This window comes from Vanacampus margaritifer, chromosome 9 (genome assembly GCF_051991255.1).
Source record: "Vanacampus margaritifer isolate UIUO_Vmar chromosome 9, RoL_Vmar_1.0, whole genome shotgun sequence".
Taxonomy (NCBI): domain Eukaryota; kingdom Metazoa; phylum Chordata; class Actinopteri; order Syngnathiformes; family Syngnathidae; genus Vanacampus; species Vanacampus margaritifer.
Genome location: NC_135440.1, coordinates 19,011,831 through 19,034,290, shown reverse-complemented (window position 1 = coordinate 19,034,290; position 22,460 = coordinate 19,011,831). Strand labels below are relative to the sequence as shown.

Genomic DNA, 22,460 nt, shown 5'->3' with positions numbered 1-22,460 from the left:
ACCTAGTGGTGTTTACGTTGCTTCCGTGTTTGTCCTCCATAATGACCCATAATAGCGGACGTGTGACGATAGCTCCAAGGTGTGGGGGAGGGCTGTGGATCACTCCGGGGAATCATTCTCTTTCTGCTGCCCTTCGAAAACAACCAAGGCCACTATTTATAGCACAGAAGCATCCCGAGGACATTTCAAAGGGCAATGATAGCTTTTACAAGCGGCCTTTCGTCCTCTGAAAGGCTGGTCTGATTAAAAAAAAAAAAAAACATTACATGAGTAGTTCTGTAAGAAGGCAAACATTTAAAAATGGGCGGTAATGTTGGACATTTTGAAAGAAAAAACGCAAACACTACCAATGACAGGCGGTCATGCGCATGCGCGGACTTGTCAATCACAACTGCACTGGCGGGGAGCAGTTTGAGTAGAATTTGCGCTTATATGTATATCTAATAAGCAGTTAATATATAAAATGGTGTCGCCTTACTTACCATTTTTACTTCACATGACAAAATTATGCCGACTGAAGTAATTTAAATGAAGGTAACTGGTACACACAGGTGACGTGTTACTTCAATAATTTCCTGTCCAAATGGCCTAATCAATCACGTCACTTCATACCTCATACACACTTATATCTCCAAATCTACTTTTACATATTTACATTTCGTCGTTTGAACAGCAGAAGAAAAATACTTGAGCGCAGGACAGGTGTAGTAAAGACGATAAGCTGTTGAACGTTTCCGGCGCTTCCCTTTCACAATAAAATATTTTCAAAATAAAAGCTCAACATGGCGGTCTTTACTCGGTGAAAGGACGTTTTCCGTTCATTGAAAAGGATTGGTCTTTGGATCGTTGTAATTTGAATTGATTATTTTGATTTCAAAATATGATGAAATGCCGTGACTACTATAACAATCTGCCGGGTTTTTATGTTTGTCACAGGCAAAAGCAATACGGTGTTTGTTTTCACAGTGTAAAAGTAAACATTGCAATGCGGAAATATCAGAAATGCCCGGATGTTCAGAATTGTCCATATTTTGCATTTAACATTCAGGTGAAAAATGACAGACACACAGTTTTGGTTCATACTGATATGTTTTATTTGGTGTATTTACAAACAAGCACATGCAGGAAGTGGACAGTGACAGGGACACTATTATGCCGTAATCAATAATAGGGCATAGGGCAAGGCTACGGGCTACATGACACCAGAGAGGAAGGGAGGAGGAAAATGGAGCTACTACTACCCATTGTTAACACTCCCACACACACACACTTTACACACAAGTGAAAGTCTAGGATGTGCTTTCCCTGACATGAAAACGTACTCTCACACATTTCAGAAACCAGCGATTTGACTCAAAAAGAGCAATAAATAGTACATCCAATAAATAAAAAGCGTGCAAACAAATGCATGGCAGTCACTACCTCACATTGGGGTAATGCGAAAATAATAAAACGTGTCAAGTGATGTTCTAGCAAGACTGATTCTTGTCAACTCGTCCATTTGATTTGATGGCGACAACTTGACTCGTCAGTTATGAGCACCAGTCTAACTTAATGCTACTGTTGCCACGGTGACAGCAATGCTACGCGGCCATTGACACGATAACACAAGTTTTCCCTGATAGCTGATTTGATCAGTAAGAGAAATAAAAAAAATAATAAAACATTCCCTCATTGGTAAACACTCTTTCTTTCTTTTCTTTTTTTTTTTTTTAAACTCCTTCCTTTCTCATCCCTGCTCAGGATACAGAAGGTGAAAGCAAACAAATGGCTGGATGACTTTCAAGTAAATGAAACAACTCCACCGTACGTTTGTAGATCAACCCACGTGCAATGCCTTGTCAATTCTAAAAAAAATGAGAAGAATCACTAAAATAGATGATGGCAAAGCAAAGTACTGTGTATTAAAATACCACTGCCACAAACATGACCACTTTCTACTACCACTGTCGCTAATATCGATGACGAGAGAAGCTTAAACATGGCAGGGTCACGGGTTAAAGGTGGATGCAAAAGCCAACAAACCAGCAGACAATATTATCATCATCATCTTCATCACCGCCAAATACATGAGAGGGTTTGCTTGCTGCATTTCAGTTCAGATAGTGTTCAAACGTGAGCAAAGATTAATGAGCCCATGCTGGGTTGAACCTGTAGGAAATTAGTTAGCCTTCATAACTGGGTGATAATCATAGAATGCTATTGTATTTCCTCAAATAGTAGCCATAGGCTGAATTGTAGTGAGTACTCAGCATTTATTGGACACAATAATATTGATATTGTTTTACATGTTTTTGATCAGTTTTAAAGTTCAAGGGATTATTTATTTTAGCACCTGGGGGAAAAAAGGAGGCGTTTATTTTATGTGGATGACTGGCAGACCAGACCAGCATGTACCCAAGTTCCCTAATGAGGACTAGCGCTACAGAAAATGGATGTATGATCCTTAATTCAAGCGGAGGCCACTATTTGAGGAAAATGCTGCAAATGCATTTTCATGTGATTTCAAGACAATACGTGAAGCGCGCGGGGAAGGAAGATATTGGGATTTCAAACACATACAATTTGTTTGCGCACGTGTGATGTGACAACCACTCGAGAACGAATCCACTTGCATTATCGTCAGTTTATCTTTGTGTTTAACGCAATATCAATCTCACTTTATATATATATATAGACCTATACGTATATTTATATGCTTTATATATATTTATGTATATTTATACAGCAGTAAAATGTTCAACACGTAGGAACCGGAGAGGGTCAAAGGTGAATCGGCGGGGGTGAAAGGGCAATAATACACACATGTACACACGGCTACAGTCCACTACATGATCACGTATGCAACAGGAGGTTCTGGGACAGTAATCCCAACGTGGCTGCCGCCATGCGTGTTGGCCAGATGGCGCCTGCGGATCTGATAGACCTGCCAGTGAATTAAGTGTCTTTAAATTGGCAGCTGCCGAGGATGGCGGACAACGCAGGAAGGGCATTTAACAGGATATTTCACCTAAAGATCATGAATTGATGCCATTTGCCTCCCTCTTTATGGTGAAATATCCCTTTAAGACTACTGGACCCTTGTGAGAACCTCTCAGTATTTTCCCAAGAATATATATATATATATATATATATATTTTTTTTAATGTTTTGTTTTCACATCATTAATTCATGGAGTCCAGCTATTGCTGCGTCACATGATGAGCGAGGTGTAGCCAATCGGTACCAGCCCCTCTCTGTCTCCCTGACGACAGCGGATCCAGTCTTGGTCCACGCCCCCCAAGACTACGAGCTCCTCGCCCTTGTGGAAGCTGAGCTCGGGACCCGCTCCGGCGTGGTCGCACAGCGTTCGCACAGACCTGAGGAGCGGCCCACAGACGGGAATGAGGCGCGCGCGGTGTAAGCCAAACAAACTCGGGCAATGACATCACCCTCACAAGTGCCACTTGCATTTCATGGGAGGCTATAAAATTGAAAATAGAACATTGGGTCGGGGGGAGGCAAGCATTACGTTTGTGGAGTCAATCAAAAAATATTGCGAAATATCCCAAAGTATACAAAGCGCCAGATGGGTCACTGCTTTATGTAAACAAATGTACTGTATTGCAACAGTAAAACGCTTCCATAGTTTTAGTGCTGGTGTAATTTTACTGGAAGAAGTTTGATATTGAGCATAAAAGAGTGGTGGGCAATATTATGCTATATTCTATTCGTTGTAACTTAAGCAGTGGCATATAATTTGCTTTGCCACATAATATAATGGAAATATAAATAATGATTTATTGATTGATTAATTGACTATCAATTATACAGCTGACATTTTCTGGTTAATAATGCATTAGTGGAATACGAGTTAAACTGAAAATGGCCATTTTGCCACTTGCTGTCAGTTGAAAATGACATCACAGTTCCTCAGGTAACAACCAATCATAGCTCAGCTTTAGAAAATAACTGAGCTGTGATTGGTCGTTGCCTGAGCCCTGCGCAACGGCGATGTCATCTTCAGTCGACAGCAAGCGGCAAAATGGCCGCCTCCTGAGATGGATTAAAAACGGCTGGATTTTGCTTCATAACTCATATTTCATGAATGGAATATCAATCAGAATGTCATGTTTAGACTAGTGAGGTCACGTATATTATTGTCAAGAAAAGTTTAAGGTTGACTTCCACTTTAAGGAATATTTTAACATTCAACAGATGTGTAACGTAAAAAGAAAGACTCATTTTGTTCACTTCATGTAACAAATGTTCTCTTCTCATGGTCATTGAGCCTGCTCCTTTTTTTGTTAGTGTCACAAACGAAACCAAAAAGTAAAAAACAGAAATAATAAAGCCTTTGTGCGACTTAAGACGGCTATTCTTCTTCTTCTTCCAATTACTCCCTGCTAGTCTAATTTGAAATGTACATGCAATCATAATTTTGTCACAACTGTTTAAAGTTGTAACTACAATTGCTACATTGTTTCTGCAAAGTAACAAAGATTCTTCACTTGTTAATATTTTTCATGTATACTAAATGTTTTCAAATTGGCCATTAAAAGTTTGTTTTTTTTAATGTGTGATGAAAAAGCGGAAATATTAAGACTATATTTGGCTTGATGGGTAAACCCTGGCATACCAAAGTACCTGTGTGGCTTGTCTGTTGTCTCTGGTGTGTCCGACGCTCTTTCTGACATCGCGTGACTCTCCTCCATTGGTTCTGGGCTCTTCCTTAAAACCGGGGCAGAAGTGCTGCTCACCAATCGGGTCAGCGCTGTGACACCAGGGGCCAACCACTGCGAGGGACGTCTGGATGGTTGAATGCACACATGCTGTTACATCAACCCAGGTACCCCGACCTAAAACACTTTACTGCAGAGGTCCCCAACCCTGGTCCTCAGGGACCGGTATCCAGCCTGTTTTCCATGCCTCCCACAGCCAACACAGGTGATTCATATCATCAGGTAATCAGCAATCTCTGGAGAAGCCTGATAACGATCTCCACCTGTGTTGGCTGTGGGAGGCATGGAAAACAGGCTGGATACCGGTCCCTGAGGACCAGGGTTGGGGACCTCTGCTTTAATGGACTCACCTGCTTGGTGGTGCGTGACCCACTGGACTATTGGGGCTTTTGGAGGAGGTCGAGCCAAAGAGGCGTCCCAGACTCCAGGGCACCTGCGCGACAGGGCTAACTGGGGCGAAGTCGCTTCTTGTCTGGACTTGTTGATCTGGCTCACTGGTCGCCGCCTCTTCTTTCTTCAGGTTGAGCTCGGCCAGGTTCTGGCTCAGTCTGCCTCCCCACCGCATCACAGCACCCCACCCCTGTTGGATCACCTGTGATTTGGAAGATGAAGAGGTTACATTTATTCCTCTTTTGCGTGTTCCAAAAATATGAAGGCAGATTTTTAATGTAAGAAAAAACACCTTTGCAAAAATGATTTATTAAAAACAGAGATCTCCGGACATTGGGGCCGACCCTGAAACATCACGTAGGAGGTGGAATTTTCAGAGTGCACACTGTGCCCCCTCCCTTGCGGAAGAGGCTTCTTATAGTATTGAGCTTGGAAAGTGAAACGCCTTTTTAAACCGATAAACAGATTTGCAGCTGTGCCGGTCTCCAGACAAAATATCAGGGATGTGATTTGACCAAAGTGAAATTATCTGAAAATTTAGCCGGGGTCTGGGGGCACTCACATGACAAAGAAATAGACAAAACAACAGCATAAATTTTCAATGTATGTTGAACTATCCCATATAAAATGGCAGTTTTAGTCAACTCAAAATCAGTCACATTCAAAAACATTGGACTGCCTTTGCTTTTAAAAACTATCACTGAGAATATCATCATATCTAACTAATGTGATTACTAAGTTAACACATAAATAATGTTGAAGAGTTCAAATTTCATGACCAAATAATTGTATCATGACCAAATGAAAAGTAACTCATATTAGAGCATACCACAAATGTCTTTGTTATAGCAGAAGATGTTATCTGTCGGAGTCATGTGCATACACAATGAACTACAAAAAAAAACAAAAAAAAAAAAATCTGATTTTTTTTTTTATGGGGGAGATAAAAAAAAGCGGAATTCCGCGAATTAGCGGAAAAATCACATCCCTGAAATATACTTCTCCGGGTACTTTTTCTCAAAACAACATCTCATAAACAAATTGAATCAGATTTAAAGTGGCCGTGAGCAATGATGCCAACAGAGTCAGTGTGTGTGTGTGTGTGTTCGAGACAGACTCTGTTCTCACGAACAGAATGTGTTTTTGCACACTGAGAAGGAATTTTAAACCAAACAATTTACCAGCTTAGGTTAAGGTCAAATTATACTGTTCAACACTATTTCACCTACTTTACACATCTATAAGACATTTCAACATGGTTAATATATGAAATAAAGAATTCAAATGTTAATAATGTCTAACAAAGACAAATGTAAGCTCTGAATAGTCATACAAGACTTTAACGTCAACGGGAAGTGAGTACCTCTCCGGCCTGCTGAGCGAGGCTTTCCTCCTCTAAGTTTGGAGGAGGTAGTTCGCCGATCCGCTTATCCTGCACCCACCGCAGCTGTGGACTTGTGTGGTCCAGAGTGAGTGACCACCCTGCGTTACTGGGGGTAGTTTTACCCTCATCAGCCGCCTGATGTCCGGGACCTGAAAAGTCCACCTCCGAGAGGCTTTCCATGTATCTGCCACCTCTCATTTCAGACCGGATGGCCTTTGTTGACGGTCCCGCGTCCTGACTGGGGGGACTGCGCACCTGGGGCGCGGGGCCGTGGGGCTCCAAGTGATGGTGCTGGAAGAGCAGGTCCAGGTTGAAGGTGAGCAGGCTGAGAGGCTGCAGCACCAGGAGCAGCTCGTCAAACAGGGACTGGCAGGCGCTCAGTGACAAGCGCATGAAGGAGGACGGGCGGTAGTACGCGTCCAACACGTCTGTCAATCAACAAAACAGACCATTATTACTCTTTTGTAGACTTAAGAACACAAAACTCATTAGATTTGTTGCCAATATCATTGCTTGGATAAATCAACAACATTTTAATTCTATGATAAATTCCATACTGCGCAAATAATGTATAAAGTACATAATAATTTACTGTCACGGGATTCAGAAGCTGTTTGAAAAAGAGAGATTTGTAATGATTTGAGGAATTCTGATCTAAAAAAAAAAAGAGGGTTTCTTTGTTGATACTTTTTGGTTGGCTTGTTTTCTTGTTAAAAACTCTTTGACTGCCAGACGTTTTCAGAAAAGGGATGCCGTGGGTGCCAGTCGATTTAAGCATTTTGACTGATCTTTCAAGGTCCACAGAAAATTATGTGTTTGGACTATGGAAACACACATACTACCAAATGAAAGATTGGACTCTCATCTTTCATCAGAAAAAAAAGTTTGTTTCTACCTTATTCCGTCTTTCAGTAATCAACAATAGAAAATGGTTAGTTTCACCTCTGTTTTGAAACAAACGTCTTTTAACGTCTTTGGCACTCCTCCATAGGATTTTACTAAACGTTATTTAACGTTTTTGGCAGTCAAAGAGTTAACTGTATTGACATTTTTTTAATTATTTTTTTTACAGAAGTTGAATCAATCAATCAATTAATCAACAAAATAAAACGGCAGTCCCTTCATTTAAGTTCAACCATGAAAACAGTGTTTAAAACACTGCAGTTTTAATCAAGTGGGCGGGGCTTACTTTAATGAACTCTCTGCAGAGTTGGTTTAATCCTAAATAATCAATTCTGTCAAATATCTCTAACACTGACCTCTATTTAAATCGGACAGTGTTAAAAATACACTTTGGGGGTTGGAAAAAATTCAACACCAAAATTTTAACACTCCAATTTTTTGCTGTGTATGTCAAAATAGTCGGGTTTCCATCCAATTGTTTTTTTTTTTTTTTACTGAAAATGTGCAAAACGGACATGTGACTTATGTATCTTCTTTTGCAAATGTTGAGAAGGGACTCCACCCCTGTAGGTGAAGGAATACACCATAGAGATGTGATCCACCCGTAATTTATAAGACAAAGAAGAAGACCAGGAAGTGACTGCACCGTGCTATGATTAAGTTTTCTTTTATAATTCTTGATAAACCGTTTCTTTGCTGTTTTCCATCTATAATAGTATTAATATTCGTTTCTTTAATTAATTCCAAAAAGGTTGCCGTTTCGCACCCCCAAAAAAACATACATTACTTTATCGTCCGACATTGCTTTGGAACTACAAACTTGCGTGTGACGTAATATCCGGTCTTTATTTGCACAACCTGTTTACATTACCAAAATTCGCATTTTCTTTTTTTCGATACGCTTCAAAATCCACCCCCTCTAAGCGTAAAAACTTTTTAGGCCCTTTTTCGAATTTCTAGCTTTTCCATTCAGTTTTAATTGAGCATTTCTTAAAAATTCAAATAAAAATGGGTGGATGGAAACCCAACTAATGACTGCAACGAAAAACAACTAACAGTACTGTACGAACAAAGATCCAAGGGTACTTACCACTGCTAGAGTGAAGGTGAGACACCCAGAAATCAAGCTGCTTTGAACTAGAAACAAAAGGAGAGGTCGATTTATAGACTGGAATAAAGAAATAATGTGTTTCTGTGAACAAGCAGCACTTACTTGAGCAATCCGAGGACGAATGCATTGAAGCGGTGTTTGCTCTGTTTTAGCTGAGGCAATTCGCCAACTCGAACTTGTAAATTGAACAGGGCTTGTCTTTTAGGACCTGTACGATTAGGAGAAGTGGATCATAAGAAACAGAAGATTAAAAAAAATAAAGTATAAGGAGGGAAACTGTTATGTGTGAAACTGAAATGCAGACAAAATCTCAAGTCAATTTCCCAGGTCGTAATTCTAGATGAATATACTGTAATGTGTCAATCAAAACTACTGATTTGATTTCAGTAATACGTTTTCCGACCTGGCCGTGTCGAAGCCAAAACCAAGCTCCAGGCTGAATTTGGCCTCCTGCCTGCAATCAGGTCACTCTGGTGGGGCTTTAGACCGTCCGTCAGCAGGCTGTGGAGGGCGGGGCAGAGGCACTGCAGCACCAGACGGCCCAGCGATGGATTTACAGTGCTGTCTCCTGATAAGGCCTGGAGATGGAAGGGGAGGAAGAAAATAAAGTCAGTAGATGGGAGGAGAAAGCAAGCAAGATACGGCAAATCCGATTCCATCGTTCGCTTTGAGACGGAGTGAACGCGATAACGTCTCGCTTTGTTGTTCTAATGACCTTTTTGTACAGCCGCTTTTATACATAAATCACACGAAAGAGCCGCCTCAGAAGAACTTGACTGCTTTTTACAAGGAATGCAGCAAAAGTGAGATATTACTCAACAGTGTGAGTTTTCACCGGGCGACACGGTAGCCCAGAACCACCAGCGTCTGGGGTGACGCGTAAAATACTTCTGTCTGTCAGTTACAACTGCTTTTAATGCAACAGGGCAGAGCCTTAAGTGTAGATTTATGACGATGATTTATGACCAATGGCACGCAATGTACTGTCCTAAGCCTAACTTCAAAATAAAGTTGACCAAATACAGCAATCCATCCATCCATCCATCCATTTTCTTGGCCGCTTTTTCCTCACAAGGGTCGCGGGGGTGCTGGAGCCTATCCCAGCTGGCTTCGGGCAGTAGGCGGGGTACACCCTGAACTGGTTGCCAGCCAATCGCAGAATACAGCAATACATTGACGGCAAAGCAAATAGACTTAGTACTCTTTTACTTTGAAGTTCGCCCACATCGTGCGTGACGTGACGGCTAGCTTGACTTCCCTTTTAGACGTTTCTTTATGTACTTGATTGACATTGTAGTTGCGACCAACAGCAACACAATGCTATCCCAAACTCATGTTCAATCGCTAATTTAGGACGCTAAGAAACCGCTAATTAATTACGCCCTCATTGAATTATACGGCAGAGGTCTCCGGCGTAAGTGAATAGCGGCTACATGTTAGCATGACCAAGGAGCGTCTGGCTGCTGGCTGGTAAGTTTGACAGTTTACTTTAATACTTTTAAAAATATTCTAGACCAGGGCTACTTTGTAATACGCTCTCCATATTTAAAGGAAGGCAAGTGGCTTAAATTGCACGTTGAAGTCTTTTCATTATATATATATTTAAAAAAAAAAAAAAAACATAAATAGAACTTTGTCTTCATTTATTTTATAAAACACGTTGGACAATTAAAAAAGAAAAACATTTAACTCAAGATGTCAAACTTATCTGTTTAGATTATTGCAACACAACTTTAAATCATTAATACCTTGTTATTTTACACATGAACCATGTCAAAATAAGAATGTTTCTGCCTCATATTGCCCTTAAAAGTTGTGTTCCTAAATCCTAAAAGGCTATTAGACATTTTGAATTGATTTGTTTTTTTATTTTTTTTATTTAATGGGAAAAGATGTTTTACAAAATAAATGAAGACACTAAATCCTACACGGCTATTATATTAGACATTTTGAATTGATTTTTTTTTTTTAATTTAATGTAAAAAGCACTTTACAAAATAAATGACGACAAAGTACACTATTTATCTTTTTTTTTTAATTATTTTTTATTTGCTGATCCGAAAAACGATCCGATCCGTGACTCAAAGGCGGGATCCAATCCGAACCGTGACTTTTGTGATCCATTGCACCACTACTAAATATGGTATTCTGGTTGATATTGTGTTAATGGAATATGAGTAAAGCAGTCAAATCCATCCGTTTTTGTCCATCTCAGGGGGGCGGCTATTTTGCCACTTGCTGTCAACTGAAGATGACATCAATGTTGCTCAGGTCTCAGGTATCAACCAATCACAGCGCAGCCTGGTCCCTGAGCAACATTGATGTCATCTTCAGTTGACAGCAAGTGGCAAAATGGCTGCCCCTGAGATGGATAAAAACGGATGGATTTAGCTGCTTAACCCATATTCCACTAATGAAATGTTAACCAGAATAATTTAGACAAGTGGGGCGGCATAGAACGTTTTATTGTCAAGAAATGTTTACGGTCGACTTCCACTTTAAGTAGATTTTGAGGTATCTGTATGTATTGTACTTTTCTGGCAACTTGTTACTTTTACTTTCAGATTTTGAAAACAGACATCTCCACGTAAAAAAAAAAAAAAAAGCCTCTTTACTATTTTCAACCGGGTTAGGGTTACGTAAAATAAATGTAGATAGAGATAGAGAAATCATAGCTGAGATCTTGATTGACTGAGATCTTTATAATGAGGAAAAAACATGGACAGCAGCGAGACCGACAAGCGTAGTATACCAGGGACGACGATATTCCCTACCTATGGCCTTATTTCAGAGTCAACACAGAAACGTAACTAACCTTTTGAACCACTGTCCGAGAAGAGCTGAACTGGGCCAAAATAGCTTCCACCGCCACACTGACCGCGCTGACAAGAGCTGAAGCAGAAACAACAGTGCACAGCTCAAACAAAAACGCATACCACTGCTTTACAGGAGCATCACAAACACACAAAAGTGCAAACGGCAATACCTCTCTTTTCCAGCAGGTGCAGAGAGGAGAGGCGGTGTCCCCTCATTGGATGCGGCACATCGTCGCCCATCCAGGATGCGTCGCCTCTCTGCACAGCTCCAGCGAATGACACACTGCGAACAGCTGGCAGTGGTAGCAGTGAAAAATAAAAAAAAATAAAAAAGAGGGATGACTTAGAGGAATAAAAACTGATTTTAACGAGCGCAAAAGAAGCCATGACGGAGCGAAATATATATATTTTTTTAGTTGGTGCCATCAGCGATGAGGAAAAGGTAGAAGAAAGCCGATGGTACTACAGATGATTAGGAGAGGGGGTGAGTCATAGCGTAGCATATGAGAGGGAGTTGTATAGTTCTTCTATTTTACTGTGTATTAGTCGATATAAAAAAAGTATACATTACATTCAAGCAATCTGATTTCATAAGAATTTGGATCTAATGTGAAAAAAAGCAGAGAATTAGTATAAACATGTTTTCCTATCTATTCGAGCCCCAATCAAACTTTTTTTGTTATACTGAGTTTAACCTAACATAACTATTAGGCTTCATTTTATGGTTAGAATTGGTGGGAAAATACAGTAGAGCCTTACAATTTGGAAACAAATGAACAGGAACCCCCAACTTTTGGGAAATTGTACAAAAACATGTTGCTCGAACAATTATCAATGCATGATGTTTTACTACAAATTAAACAGTCTTTACAGCCACCCGCATAGACGACAGTAGGGAACAATACGGCCAAACAGCTCGCTGAGCGGCATCAGCAGTTCAAAGAGCAACAGGTTAGCAAATGTGCCGTCTGAAGAAAAAAAAAAAGTAGCATCCCAATTATTATATTTAATTATATATATAGCGACAATAAAAAAGACTTACAAAAAAATATTTGATATTATGCTTTTGGAAAGTTTCGGGTAAACTTTTAGGATAAATATAAATTGCTCGATAGTCTTTACAAGTAAACTAATTGGACCTTGTTGAATTGTTTAAATGCCCAACTGTTGAATGTTTCTACTATACCTTTCTATCACTGTTCCGGTTACTCTGTGACACTCAGTCACTACCGGTGAGGTCTTGTTATCAATTGTTAGGTGTTGTCTTGACCTCATGATGTCAATACGTGAACAGCCTGATTAAGAGGACTGTTTAAACACGTATTCTTATTAAACCACAACATTTATTGATTAACCTATGTCTCAAATACCTGCTGTGAATTCAGCTCCTTGTTGGACAAAATTTAGAAGTCAAATTAAGTTAACCTGTATAGATTACAGTACATTTTAGGTTTGTCCTAAAGCATCCAAAAGCTGAATATCCCAAACTTTTCACGAGCCATAAAGTAATTCATAAATATGAACGTTTAAGTAATACCCTGCAACAATTTAAGAGTCTAAAAGAACAGACGAGTCACACAAGGACAAATGGACAGAAAAGGGACACAGAGTGACAAGAATCCAATCTGACAGAAGCAGATGTCACCCCACGCAAGCCTATTTTCAGCTATGAAAAGGACGAGTAGCATAAGGTGACGTATTAATATCCTTTAACATTGATTTCTGTTTCCAATCATGACACAGTAGAGAATAAAGACAACACAGTCAAGTAAGACAAAAGGTGCAAGAAGAGAAATAGAGATCTTACTGGCCACGCGCGGCTGCCGAGAAGCCTGGTAGAGTTTTGGGGGCAGAGGGGGAGCACACAGGGGTATTGTGGGATACAGGTGCGGGTAGTAGAGAGGTGCGGCGAGGGCGGGGAGTGTGCGCGAGCGGGGGAAAAGGGGCGAGGTGAGGCCGGAGCCCGCCACGCCGGGAGGAAACCCTCCCGAGCGCTGTGGAGGCGAGAGGGCTCCGATGGGGGAAAGGCGAGGTGGGGAGCCCCCGTGCAGTGGGCAATACTTGGAGCGGTGCAGGTAATAGGTGGGCAGAGGGGGCAGCTCTTTGGACGTCCTGGTGTTGTTAGCGTTACGTTCTGTTTGTTTTTTGGGACCACATGGATGCGTCATCATGACATCTATGTTTTTATATGGGGTGGTGCATTCCGGAGCATCCGCAGCACGGATGTCTGCAATGCTCTGCTTGTTACTGCAGTAGAGAGAGTCCAAATTACATTGAGAGCCCAACGTGTCATCAATTCTGCTACCGCTGGAAAATTGCTTTGCTGTATTTTGCGTTAATTCCTTCCCACGGTTGGGAGAAACAAAATCAGCCCTGGATTGATTGCTTAACACAGCATCAGCCCACTGCGGGTCTCCTCGCCGGTCTGAGGACTCTCGGCCGACGTGGGTGTGCGGCCTGGAATTTATATGGAAATGGCCCTGTTGATAGGAAGTAGGGGCAGCGTGGAGGAAGTAGGGCTGGGGAGGCTGGGTAAGGCACAGTGGGGGAGAGGAAACTGCTTATTGGAGAGGTTCGGTAGGCATAAGCAGAGGAATGCGGAAGCGGCGTGGACAAACAATGGAGATAGAATGGGATTGGAAAGGCAAGAAGTAAAAAATAAAAAAATAAATAAAAAACGGGAAGGAGAGAGATGCAGAGAATGTTAGTGTCTGTTGAGAGAAAAATGCACACTTATGAGTGTATCACAGCAAAAAGACATACATGAAGTAATATTCTACATTATTTCAACAGTTACAGTGATCTTGAAAAGCTGTACATTTGCATTTTAGCCGGCTGGACAAACAAGAGATGACATAAGGGTGAATTGGACCATGTGGCAAAAATAAAACTAACATTTTCATAACTTTTATATTTTCCTTGGTACTTTTAAACCATTTAATCTTCTTGGTGTCTTAAACTGTTTAATTAAGATGTATTCAATCATCTCATTACCTGCTCTTTCCCCATGTACAGGTACTTGCATTTAGATTTCCTTCAACCCTATGCCACTCTCACGTACAAGCTGAGTCAGCCAGGTAAAAACGTTCTCGAGTCTATTCCGTCTTTATAACAGAATCGTCCCTTTGGAACACTTGTGAATGGTGACACAACGTAACTATTTAATTATACTCAATAACTAGCGGTATTAGAAATAAAAACAACAAGTTCAACAGTGTCGTCTTTACTCCGATTGTAACTAAACATGCAACACTTCCTGTTTTCAGGGCAAGGTTGTCAGTAATTGGTGGAGCTTCTAAGCCCCGCCTCTTACAATCTCTTAAAGGTATACGCACTTAAACAATAATTTAGAGGCCCATATGTTACAAATTAGCATTAAATTCATTACATTCTCGGTTTAAATGACTCGGTAATGGTGGATATCATTACTCTAACTGTTAGAATGATTAGACTGAATTGCAATAAACCTTATTTTATCTCCACAAGCTTTATAGTTTCTATTTAGCTTCTAGCAGCCCTGCTGAGATAAGTAACCTGACCCGAGCTATCTGTCTCTGGGGAAAGGGAGGTAGGATACATGGGAAGAGCTTTCCTCTGAAAAATGATGGATTAAAAAATCACTCAGACAGACAGCAAACCAGATAACACAAATTATATATTTAAAAGAGTGATTAAAGAAATCTGGTGAGCTCACCAAAAGACTTCTACCTTCTCCCTTACCGGGGAGAGGCAATGAATAATTTAATGAGGCAGTGATGACATCACACTGATAACCAGGAACACTGGCTGGAGACTTTCCAACCTTCTCCTCATATTACCTCCAGTATCATCTCCCTTCCACATACACAGCCATCCCTCACAGTTTGTCCCCTCATTATCTACTTTAAGCATTGTGCATCATGCCATTCTGTGACTCATGCTCAACCTCCATCTCGCCACTCCTGTTCTCTCTACTGTGTTCATAACTATTACTTTAAATTGTGTCCCACTGTTTTATTATCTGTGCATTCCCAATTTAGTTAATAAGCCGATGTTCTCCATCACGATAAACATGAGTCATGAAATTAGGTACCATGCAAATTTGGACCATGTGGAATACATTAAGTCAGCTGCAGTGAAATTATTGTTTTGTTTCGGTATTAATAAGTTTTGCTCTATGCCTCATAAATCTCATGTCAAAATCTCAGCCCACAGTAGTTTGCAGGTTCCCTTACGTCCTCAAAAAGGAGGCTAATTTAATATGTTAACATAGGTTTGATCCCACAACCTTAAAACGGTGACGTAGATTTGCTAACTACACTGCCTGCTCTAGTGTTTTGCTTAATTATTCTACAAATTCCGGCACACCAAACCCCTCTAAATGTGTCTTTAGGGACCTTGCTTTGAACATCGTGAACAGAAAATGGCCGTTTCTTGAACAGTATAAGTGGTGTTGAAATGGATGGATGAATAAACTGTTCCCATGAAATTGACATGGAATGCTCTAAAATGTCTTGTTAAGATGAATAATTATGATTCAAAGGTGAATAAAAGGGTCTTGTCCAACTCCTGATTGATTAACTGTTGAGAAAGTCTGGATACTTTTGTCTACACAGGGGGTCATCAGTTTATTTAGTTTCCTACTGTGGTGACCTAACCTGAATTGGTGCATATGTTGGAACTTGTTGTTTACCTATGCTAACGTAGTAGCAAGGCCATAATTACAGTAAATACTTGTATGAAGTACAATTAATTGTATGAAATACATTTCCAGGCCATAAATATAAAACAATAACAGGTGTCAAAATTAGTGTGTTAATTTTGAGTTAATTTAAAGTTCCTTTAACGCCACCACTTTTTTTTTTTTTTTTAATGTGCAATTACTGACCGTCCCTTACTTGGAAAGCTCGTACTGGGGGGATTCCAGTCGCAACGCAGCAACCACTTACACGTCAAAATTTAGCAGTAATAAATTTAATAATAATGCATATATTTGTGGAGACTGGGGGTCAAGTTGTATTTTACAATTTACACAAAAAGTGTAGCATTTCGCAAGTTACTTCATATTAGAGATTAGATAGCTCTTAATATGAAAAGAAAAATGCACTGAGCTGTCACCAGCGCCTTACAAATGGAATTATGCCATCTAGTGGCAGAAAAATGACCAATGCAAATCAATATCACGCTTGTTTTTTTTAATGCTTTATCTTTTGAATTTTAACTAATTTTTATGAATTATTAAGAAGTTACTGTATCAATGACTAAAAGATGCAGCCATATTTCTATTAGTTCATTTTCAATCAAATTAGCGATTAATCATGAGTTAACTATTAAATTCATGCGATTATTATTATTATTTTTTAATCGCCTGACACCCCTGAAAAAAAATGAAAGCACATCAGTAACTGTAAATCATGAAAATGGTTTCTCACCAGTGGTTCTTGACTCAAGCGTCCTCCCTCCGTCGGCCTGTCCTCGCACCTCCGCCTCCTCTTCTTCCCGCCTCTCCTTGTCCTCCTTCCTCACCACATCTTCGCGCTCCCACACTCTGCTGGTCGTCCACAGGCTGCTGTCGCTGAGCGAGCAGCCCAACTTGTCACCCCTTCCGCTCTCCTCGTCTGCCCTCTGCAGCATTTCCTTCAGCGCCGCCATGGAGGTGAGCGCTGGGGGAGGCTGCATGAACAGGGCCTGGGCCTGAGAGGTGTACTCCCACTGGCTGCCTCCACTGCCCTCCTTTTCCCGTCTCCACTTCAGGTTGTACAGTATGTCGGGGTCCGGGGTGATGACTGAAGGGTCGGGGTCCGGGTCGGTGATCACCTTCGTAGTAGGGGCGCCGCTTTTGTTGCGGTAACGCAGCTCTTTGAAGCTGGTGACTTTTGGAACTTGGGAGTTCTTCTTTTCCGTTTCCAAGTGTGATTTTTTTAATTGAGTGGACTGTGGTGGAGTGTCGACCTCGGGTGTGAAAGCTATGAGCCAATCAAAGCGGTCAGGTCGTGCGGAGTTAGCGAGGAGGGTGCTGATTCTAAGGGGCGGCACGCTTGGTGGGATTGGAGGTAAGGGTCGAGGTGGCGGAGGAGGGGGAGGTGAATCTAGCGCCTCATAATGGCGGGACTCAAAGCTCATGTTTTTTGCTTTAGTGTCCTGCGTGTGACTCAACGCGGTGCTGTAGTAAGTGTCCGATGTTTGAATGCTACTCTTCCGCCTTCGAGCCATCTCAGAGAATGAGGTAGTTCTCTGGACCTCTTTGCCCTCCTCCCTGGGAATATCTGCCCTTCCATCCCCACCTGACTTACCCCTCCTACTACATCTGTCTTTTTCCACTATTTCAGGATCACATTCACTGAAATCTTCTTGTAGCCTGAACCCCACATCTTCCTCCTCTAACACCCCGACGCAGTCGCCGAGTTCTGGGCTCAGTTTGAGAAGCTCAGCCTGGGTCAACCCTGCGAGCATCAGCAGTTTGCGGATTTCCACATCCAGAGCGTGGAAGGAGGGTGGAGGAGGCAGTGCTGGTGGGGGTATACTTGGAGGGGGCAGAGAGGAGGATATAACCGGTGGAGGAGGCAAAGGGGGTGGGCGTGTAGTAGGAGGCGGTAAAGATAGGGGCGTCTTTTCCTGTTCTGTTTGAAGGGCGGCGAGGCGTTGGGCCTCCTTCCTGGCCAGGTGTCTCTTCCGAGGTGGAGGAATGGGTGGAGTTGGGGTGGGGATGGATGGAGAGGAGGTGGTGTAGAGAGTAAGGTACTGGACAGGTTTGGAGACGGGGAGGGGAGGGATTGACGGCGGGGACGGGGGCAACGATTTCTCGCAGCGAAAGGTGGTGAAAGTGGGGGAGGAGGAGTTGGGCGAGAAGGTGGACAAGGTGGGGGAGGTGGACACGGCCATGGAGGTGGTCTCTCGGCTGATGTTGATGTAGGTGTGGAGGTCGGAGTTGACACTGGCATGACGGGCCGGAGGCTTCGGGGGTCGAGGAGGCGGCTCGGCGGGGGAAGGGGTGAGGGAGTCCGGAGCGAGAGGATCGTCGTTGTCCGACGGAGCGGTCAGATCCACGCCGGCGTCCGAGAACTCCTGCGATTCTCCCATGAATCGCCCGCCGCTTTTGTACAGCTTCCAACCCGTGTCCACGTTGCCCATTTCATCCATGACGTCGGAGAGGTCCTGCTCCTCCAGATCGCCGAGGTCGAACCCCTTCTCGTGGAGTCTGGCAATGTAGGCCAGTTTGATTTCCCTGTTGACCTTCTCCAAGCGATCTAAGTGGTCCAAACGATCTCTCAAGACATCCCAATTCTGCTCGCCCTCCAAATCCCAACGGGCCATTTGGATCACCTGACTGAAACGTTCCATTTTCCCAAACTCTCCTACTGATTCTAAGAAGTCGAGCAAACCCAGCTTGGTCACTTCGGGATCTTCTTTGACTCCCAAGTAGTCTGGAGAAGGCGTGTCCAGAGCTGAGGGGTAGCCCTCATCGGGGGATGAAATGGGGGTGCGTGACGTCAAAGTGAAGGGAATGTGACTGATCGGTAAGGAAGGGAGTGAACGTGCAGGTGGCTGACATTGCGGAGAAGACTCTTTGATTGACACGGATAGAAGATCTTGGTATTGGGGAGTGTATTGATCTGCACAGTCAGACTCCAGATCAGAGCAGGAGCTAATGGAGGTGGAAGAAGAGGAGGTAGAGGAGGAGAGCGAGAACTCCAGCAGGGAGGGAGGGCAGTCGCAGCACGAGGGCACCAGGGTGTCGTCATCGTCTTCGTCATCTCGGTCGCCGTCGTCATCGTCCTCATCATCAATATCGATGTCGCCGCTGCTGCTCTCGTCGTCCTCTTCCTCGGATTTAACATCTTTCTTGTCTTCCAAATCGGGGGTTTCTAATACGTCCTCATTGGAGGCGGGTTGGGGAGGAGGCTCCGGTTTCGCTTGAGAGGGGGACCGAGGAAGCTCCTTGGCCCCCGTCCCGTTTTTCCTCTGGGCTGCAACCACCGGGGGTGGAGGAGGAAGTTGCAGTTGGTGCCTGAGAGAAACGGTGTTGTTGTTGTTGTGGTTATGATTGAACATGCTGTTGTTATCCTGCGGCGAGCGGCCGTCGCAGCACAAGCACGGAAGGCTCGGCTCGTTGCAATTGGGGTCGAGTGGGAGAAGGGAAGGAGCCGGAGGAAGAGGAGGCAAGATTTTGGCCGGCGCCGCCGCTGGGCGTACACTCTTGGGTTTGGCCTTGGTTGATTTAAAGGGGACGGAGCTCGGTTTTTGTGCACCAAACCTGCTTTGGCTAAGGGGCACTCGAGGCTGTGCCACTGGCCTGGTCCGAGGGGGAGCCACAGGAGCTTTAGTTACTCGTCTGGGGGAGGACGATGTCATGGCGTTCTTGTTTTTATCCTCCTTTTGAGCACCACGAGACTTGGGTCCGGTGTAGGTCGTGGTCCGCCTGCCGACGTCAAAACGCCGCGGCTTTCCAGGCTGAGCGGAGCAGCCGGATGATTGCATTGTGATAATTTGATTTTTTTTTTTTTAAAGATGAGATATTTTGGTTTTATCGTAACAAAACGCTGGGGCAAGCCAAATTATGATGTGGCGTGACGATCACATGTTGGAATGAGTTCCTAGGCCCTGAAACATCAAAGGAAACACATGGTGAATATTGATGATGTGCAATATATAACTTTTTGCATCACTCTTTTGAAGTTTAAAGCGATCATCTAGAGCAGGGGGGGGGGGGGGCAACTTCCAGCTTGTGAGTCATATAAGGCCTGCATTTGATCCAGCATGCCATGTAATTTTAAAAGTAAATAAAAGCTAAGAGTAACAGTTATATATTTACTCATTATATTTCTAACTTTTTTTTTTTTTTTACAGTAATTGCCGACCATTCCATAATGTACCTGACCTCTCCGAAGACATCTGGGTTCGTCTCGCTCGACCTTCATGAGGACAAGATGATGAATTTGTTTGATCATATTATTGCTTACATTTAAAATAGCACTTGTTATTTGTCATTTGGGGGGGGAAATTGTTTATACTAAGAGCTATTTAGGATATGTTTATACTAAGAACTATATTATTAAATGTTTTGGTAATGAAGCTAAAATCAAGTCAGGAATTTAGAGCCCTCCATCTCAATGCTACAAATGCAAAATGTTACTTTCTAGGGTCCCCCGTTAGTCATGGTGGATTTGAATCATTATTGAAATGTTCCATCAGTCCATTTTCAAGAGCGCTTGCTCCCATTAGGGTTGCGGGTAACCTGGAGCCTATATTAGCTGACTTTGGGCAAAAAGTAGGCTACACCCCGGACTGGTCGCCATCTGATCGCAGAGTTGTGCTTGTGAGTTTATATACCGTAAAGGTATGTAAATTTAGGAGCACAACTGTAGATGTACAAAAGCCAAACGTCGCTAAAGGACATAAAATGCTAGCCAAAATTTACATGTAATCTCTACTTATGTCCACTTCAACCCCTGGAAATATTTTTTTTTTATGGCATTAACACTTGTTGTTGTGCTCATAAGTTTACATGCCCTTGTGGTATGTAGACTTATAATAACTGTAAATGAACAAATAATCCTTCACTTTAACACCTATGGACTTTTTAGAGTCTCTAATGAATCTAACTTGCAGGTTTTTGGATCACCTGAGAATACATAAAAAATATGGAAGGAATAATTTTTTTTTTTTAAAAAATGACTGAAAAATGTATATTACATGACATATATATAAAAATAAAAAAACACTAAACAATTGGTCAAATGTTCCTTGAAAAAAAAAGAGGGTGTTGTAAATGTTACAGTTAATGATAAAGCCTGTAAATTTAAAGTAATCCTTATTAAAATTACAATCCAATGTATACCCTAATACTGATAATGCTACTCATCATGGGCATCATCTGTTCGGCCTGCTCACTGCTGTTTTTTTTCTGTCTCCATCTGTGCATTCATCCTCACCAGCTCATAATGAATATGAATATGAGTCCTTTTTTTCTTTGAAATAAAGAAAAGAAAAGCACATCATCCCTTAAAGCTATGAAGAGCTGATTTAAGTGGAGCATGAAATAATCAGGCAGCAGCAGTGAGGCTGCATGAGAGGAAGGCTATTGCTCATTGCTGCACTGTGCCCTTTCGCGTCACTGGAATATAAATCACACACACGTCTCATTCTTGATGGTCATGTCGAGAAAGAAAAGAAAAAAAAGCAAGCTCCTTGGAAAATAGGACATGATGACATGTAATTTGACTCTGCTGTGTACAGTATTGAACCTGCATCTATTGATCCTATAGACATGATGGAGACTGAGAGGAGGAAGAGGATGGAGGGAGGGAGGTGGGGTAGCCTACCATCCGCATCGCCCTAATTCGAAAGCCCATCCACTTGTATTGTGCATATATTTCCACTACAGTGTCAAATAATGGTATGCTTTTTACATTATGACCTAAAGATGATGTCAAGCGATCGTTTTAAAGCGATAGCTATTTGCGTGATAGTGGGAGGATCCAACCTGCCGACCATCCTGATATTTCACATGCACTTGTACACAGACATACAATTAAGATGATACTTGAGGACTCACGTTTTGGCACAAGGCGTCCATATCGGGCGTTCCAGTCCGTGTCGGAGTGGCTCTCTCCCGGACGTGAAGAGCGTCAGCCTGCCAGTCCTCTCGCGAGCGTCGAGACTCCGCGGACCGCTACGACCGAAAGAGGCTGCGAGGAAGGAGGGAGGGAGGGCAGTCACGTGGTCGGTACAGCTCTCCCCGTGTGTCACGTGACTCCCGCAAGGGCGTAGCGGTCCGTTAAGACTCGGCACCAGCACCAACCAGCACCGCCTTTGCCAGACGCTGACCGCACCCCTTTACTTGCCTTGTCATAACAGCTCATTCATCTCGTTCTATTTGAGATAATTACTTTCCAACCCCTCTACTAGCTTTCATTACAACGACTTACATCGTTTTAATATTTAATTTTAAGGAGCAGGTTCATTTTAAGGTAGCACAGTGGAACTAGTGGTAACTAAATCCAGTCCAAATCTTGACTCCAGCCTTCCTGTGTGGAGTTTGCAGGGGTTTTATTCAGGTACTCCGGCTATAATATTAAGAAAAAGTAACCTGGAACTGGAAGCAATAGCCACACCTCTTGCCCAAAGTCAGCCAGAATCGGCTGCAGCTGTCCCAC

General features: G+C 42.5%; 1 protein-coding gene across 3 annotated transcripts; it reads right to left on the bottom strand.

Moving 5' to 3' along the window:
• Window positions 1–1,070: 1,070 nt before the first annotated feature.
• rusc1 (RUN and SH3 domain containing 1) lies at window positions 1,071–21,996 on the bottom strand. Of its 3 annotated transcripts, none has more exons than XM_077576629.1 (12): window positions 21,860–21,996; window positions 16,737–19,905; window positions 13,133–13,885; window positions 11,496–11,618; window positions 11,325–11,401; window positions 8,913–9,087; window positions 8,612–8,717; window positions 8,489–8,535; window positions 6,475–6,923; window positions 5,072–5,313; window positions 4,627–4,788; window positions 1,071–3,359 (listed from the first exon to the last, which is right to left on the bottom strand). In XM_077576629.1, the coding sequence occupies exons 2-12, from the start codon at window positions 19,780–19,782 to the stop codon at window positions 3,194–3,196; spliced, it is 5,346 nt and encodes a 1,781-aa protein (XP_077432755.1). In that variant the 5' UTR covers window positions 19,783–19,905; window positions 21,860–21,996; the 3' UTR covers window positions 1,071–3,193. The 3 variants fall into 3 exon arrangements, with proteins under 3 accessions (XP_077432755.1, XP_077432756.1, XP_077432758.1); XM_077576630.1 differs by having other exon boundaries at window positions 13,133–13,882; XM_077576632.1 differs by lacking the exon at window positions 13,133–13,885.
• Window positions 21,997–22,460: the final 464 nt, after the last annotated feature.

What these genes read in the sequence shown, in the direction of transcription:
- rusc1 (XM_077576629.1), bottom strand. Translation starts at nt 19,782, where the DNA reads ATGCAATCATCCGGCTGCTCCGCTCAGCCTGGAAAGCCGCGGCGTTTT. An exon ending in GGTCACGCACCACCAAGCAG is followed by an intron (nt 4,789 to 5,071) that starts GTGAGTCCATTA and finishes TCAACCATCCAG; the next exon opens with ACGTCCCTCGCAGTGGTTGG. An exon ending in ACAACAGACAAGCCACACAG is followed by an intron (nt 3,360 to 4,626) that starts GTACTTTGGTAT and finishes GCCGCTCCTCAG; the next exon opens with GTCTGTGCGAACGCTGTGCG.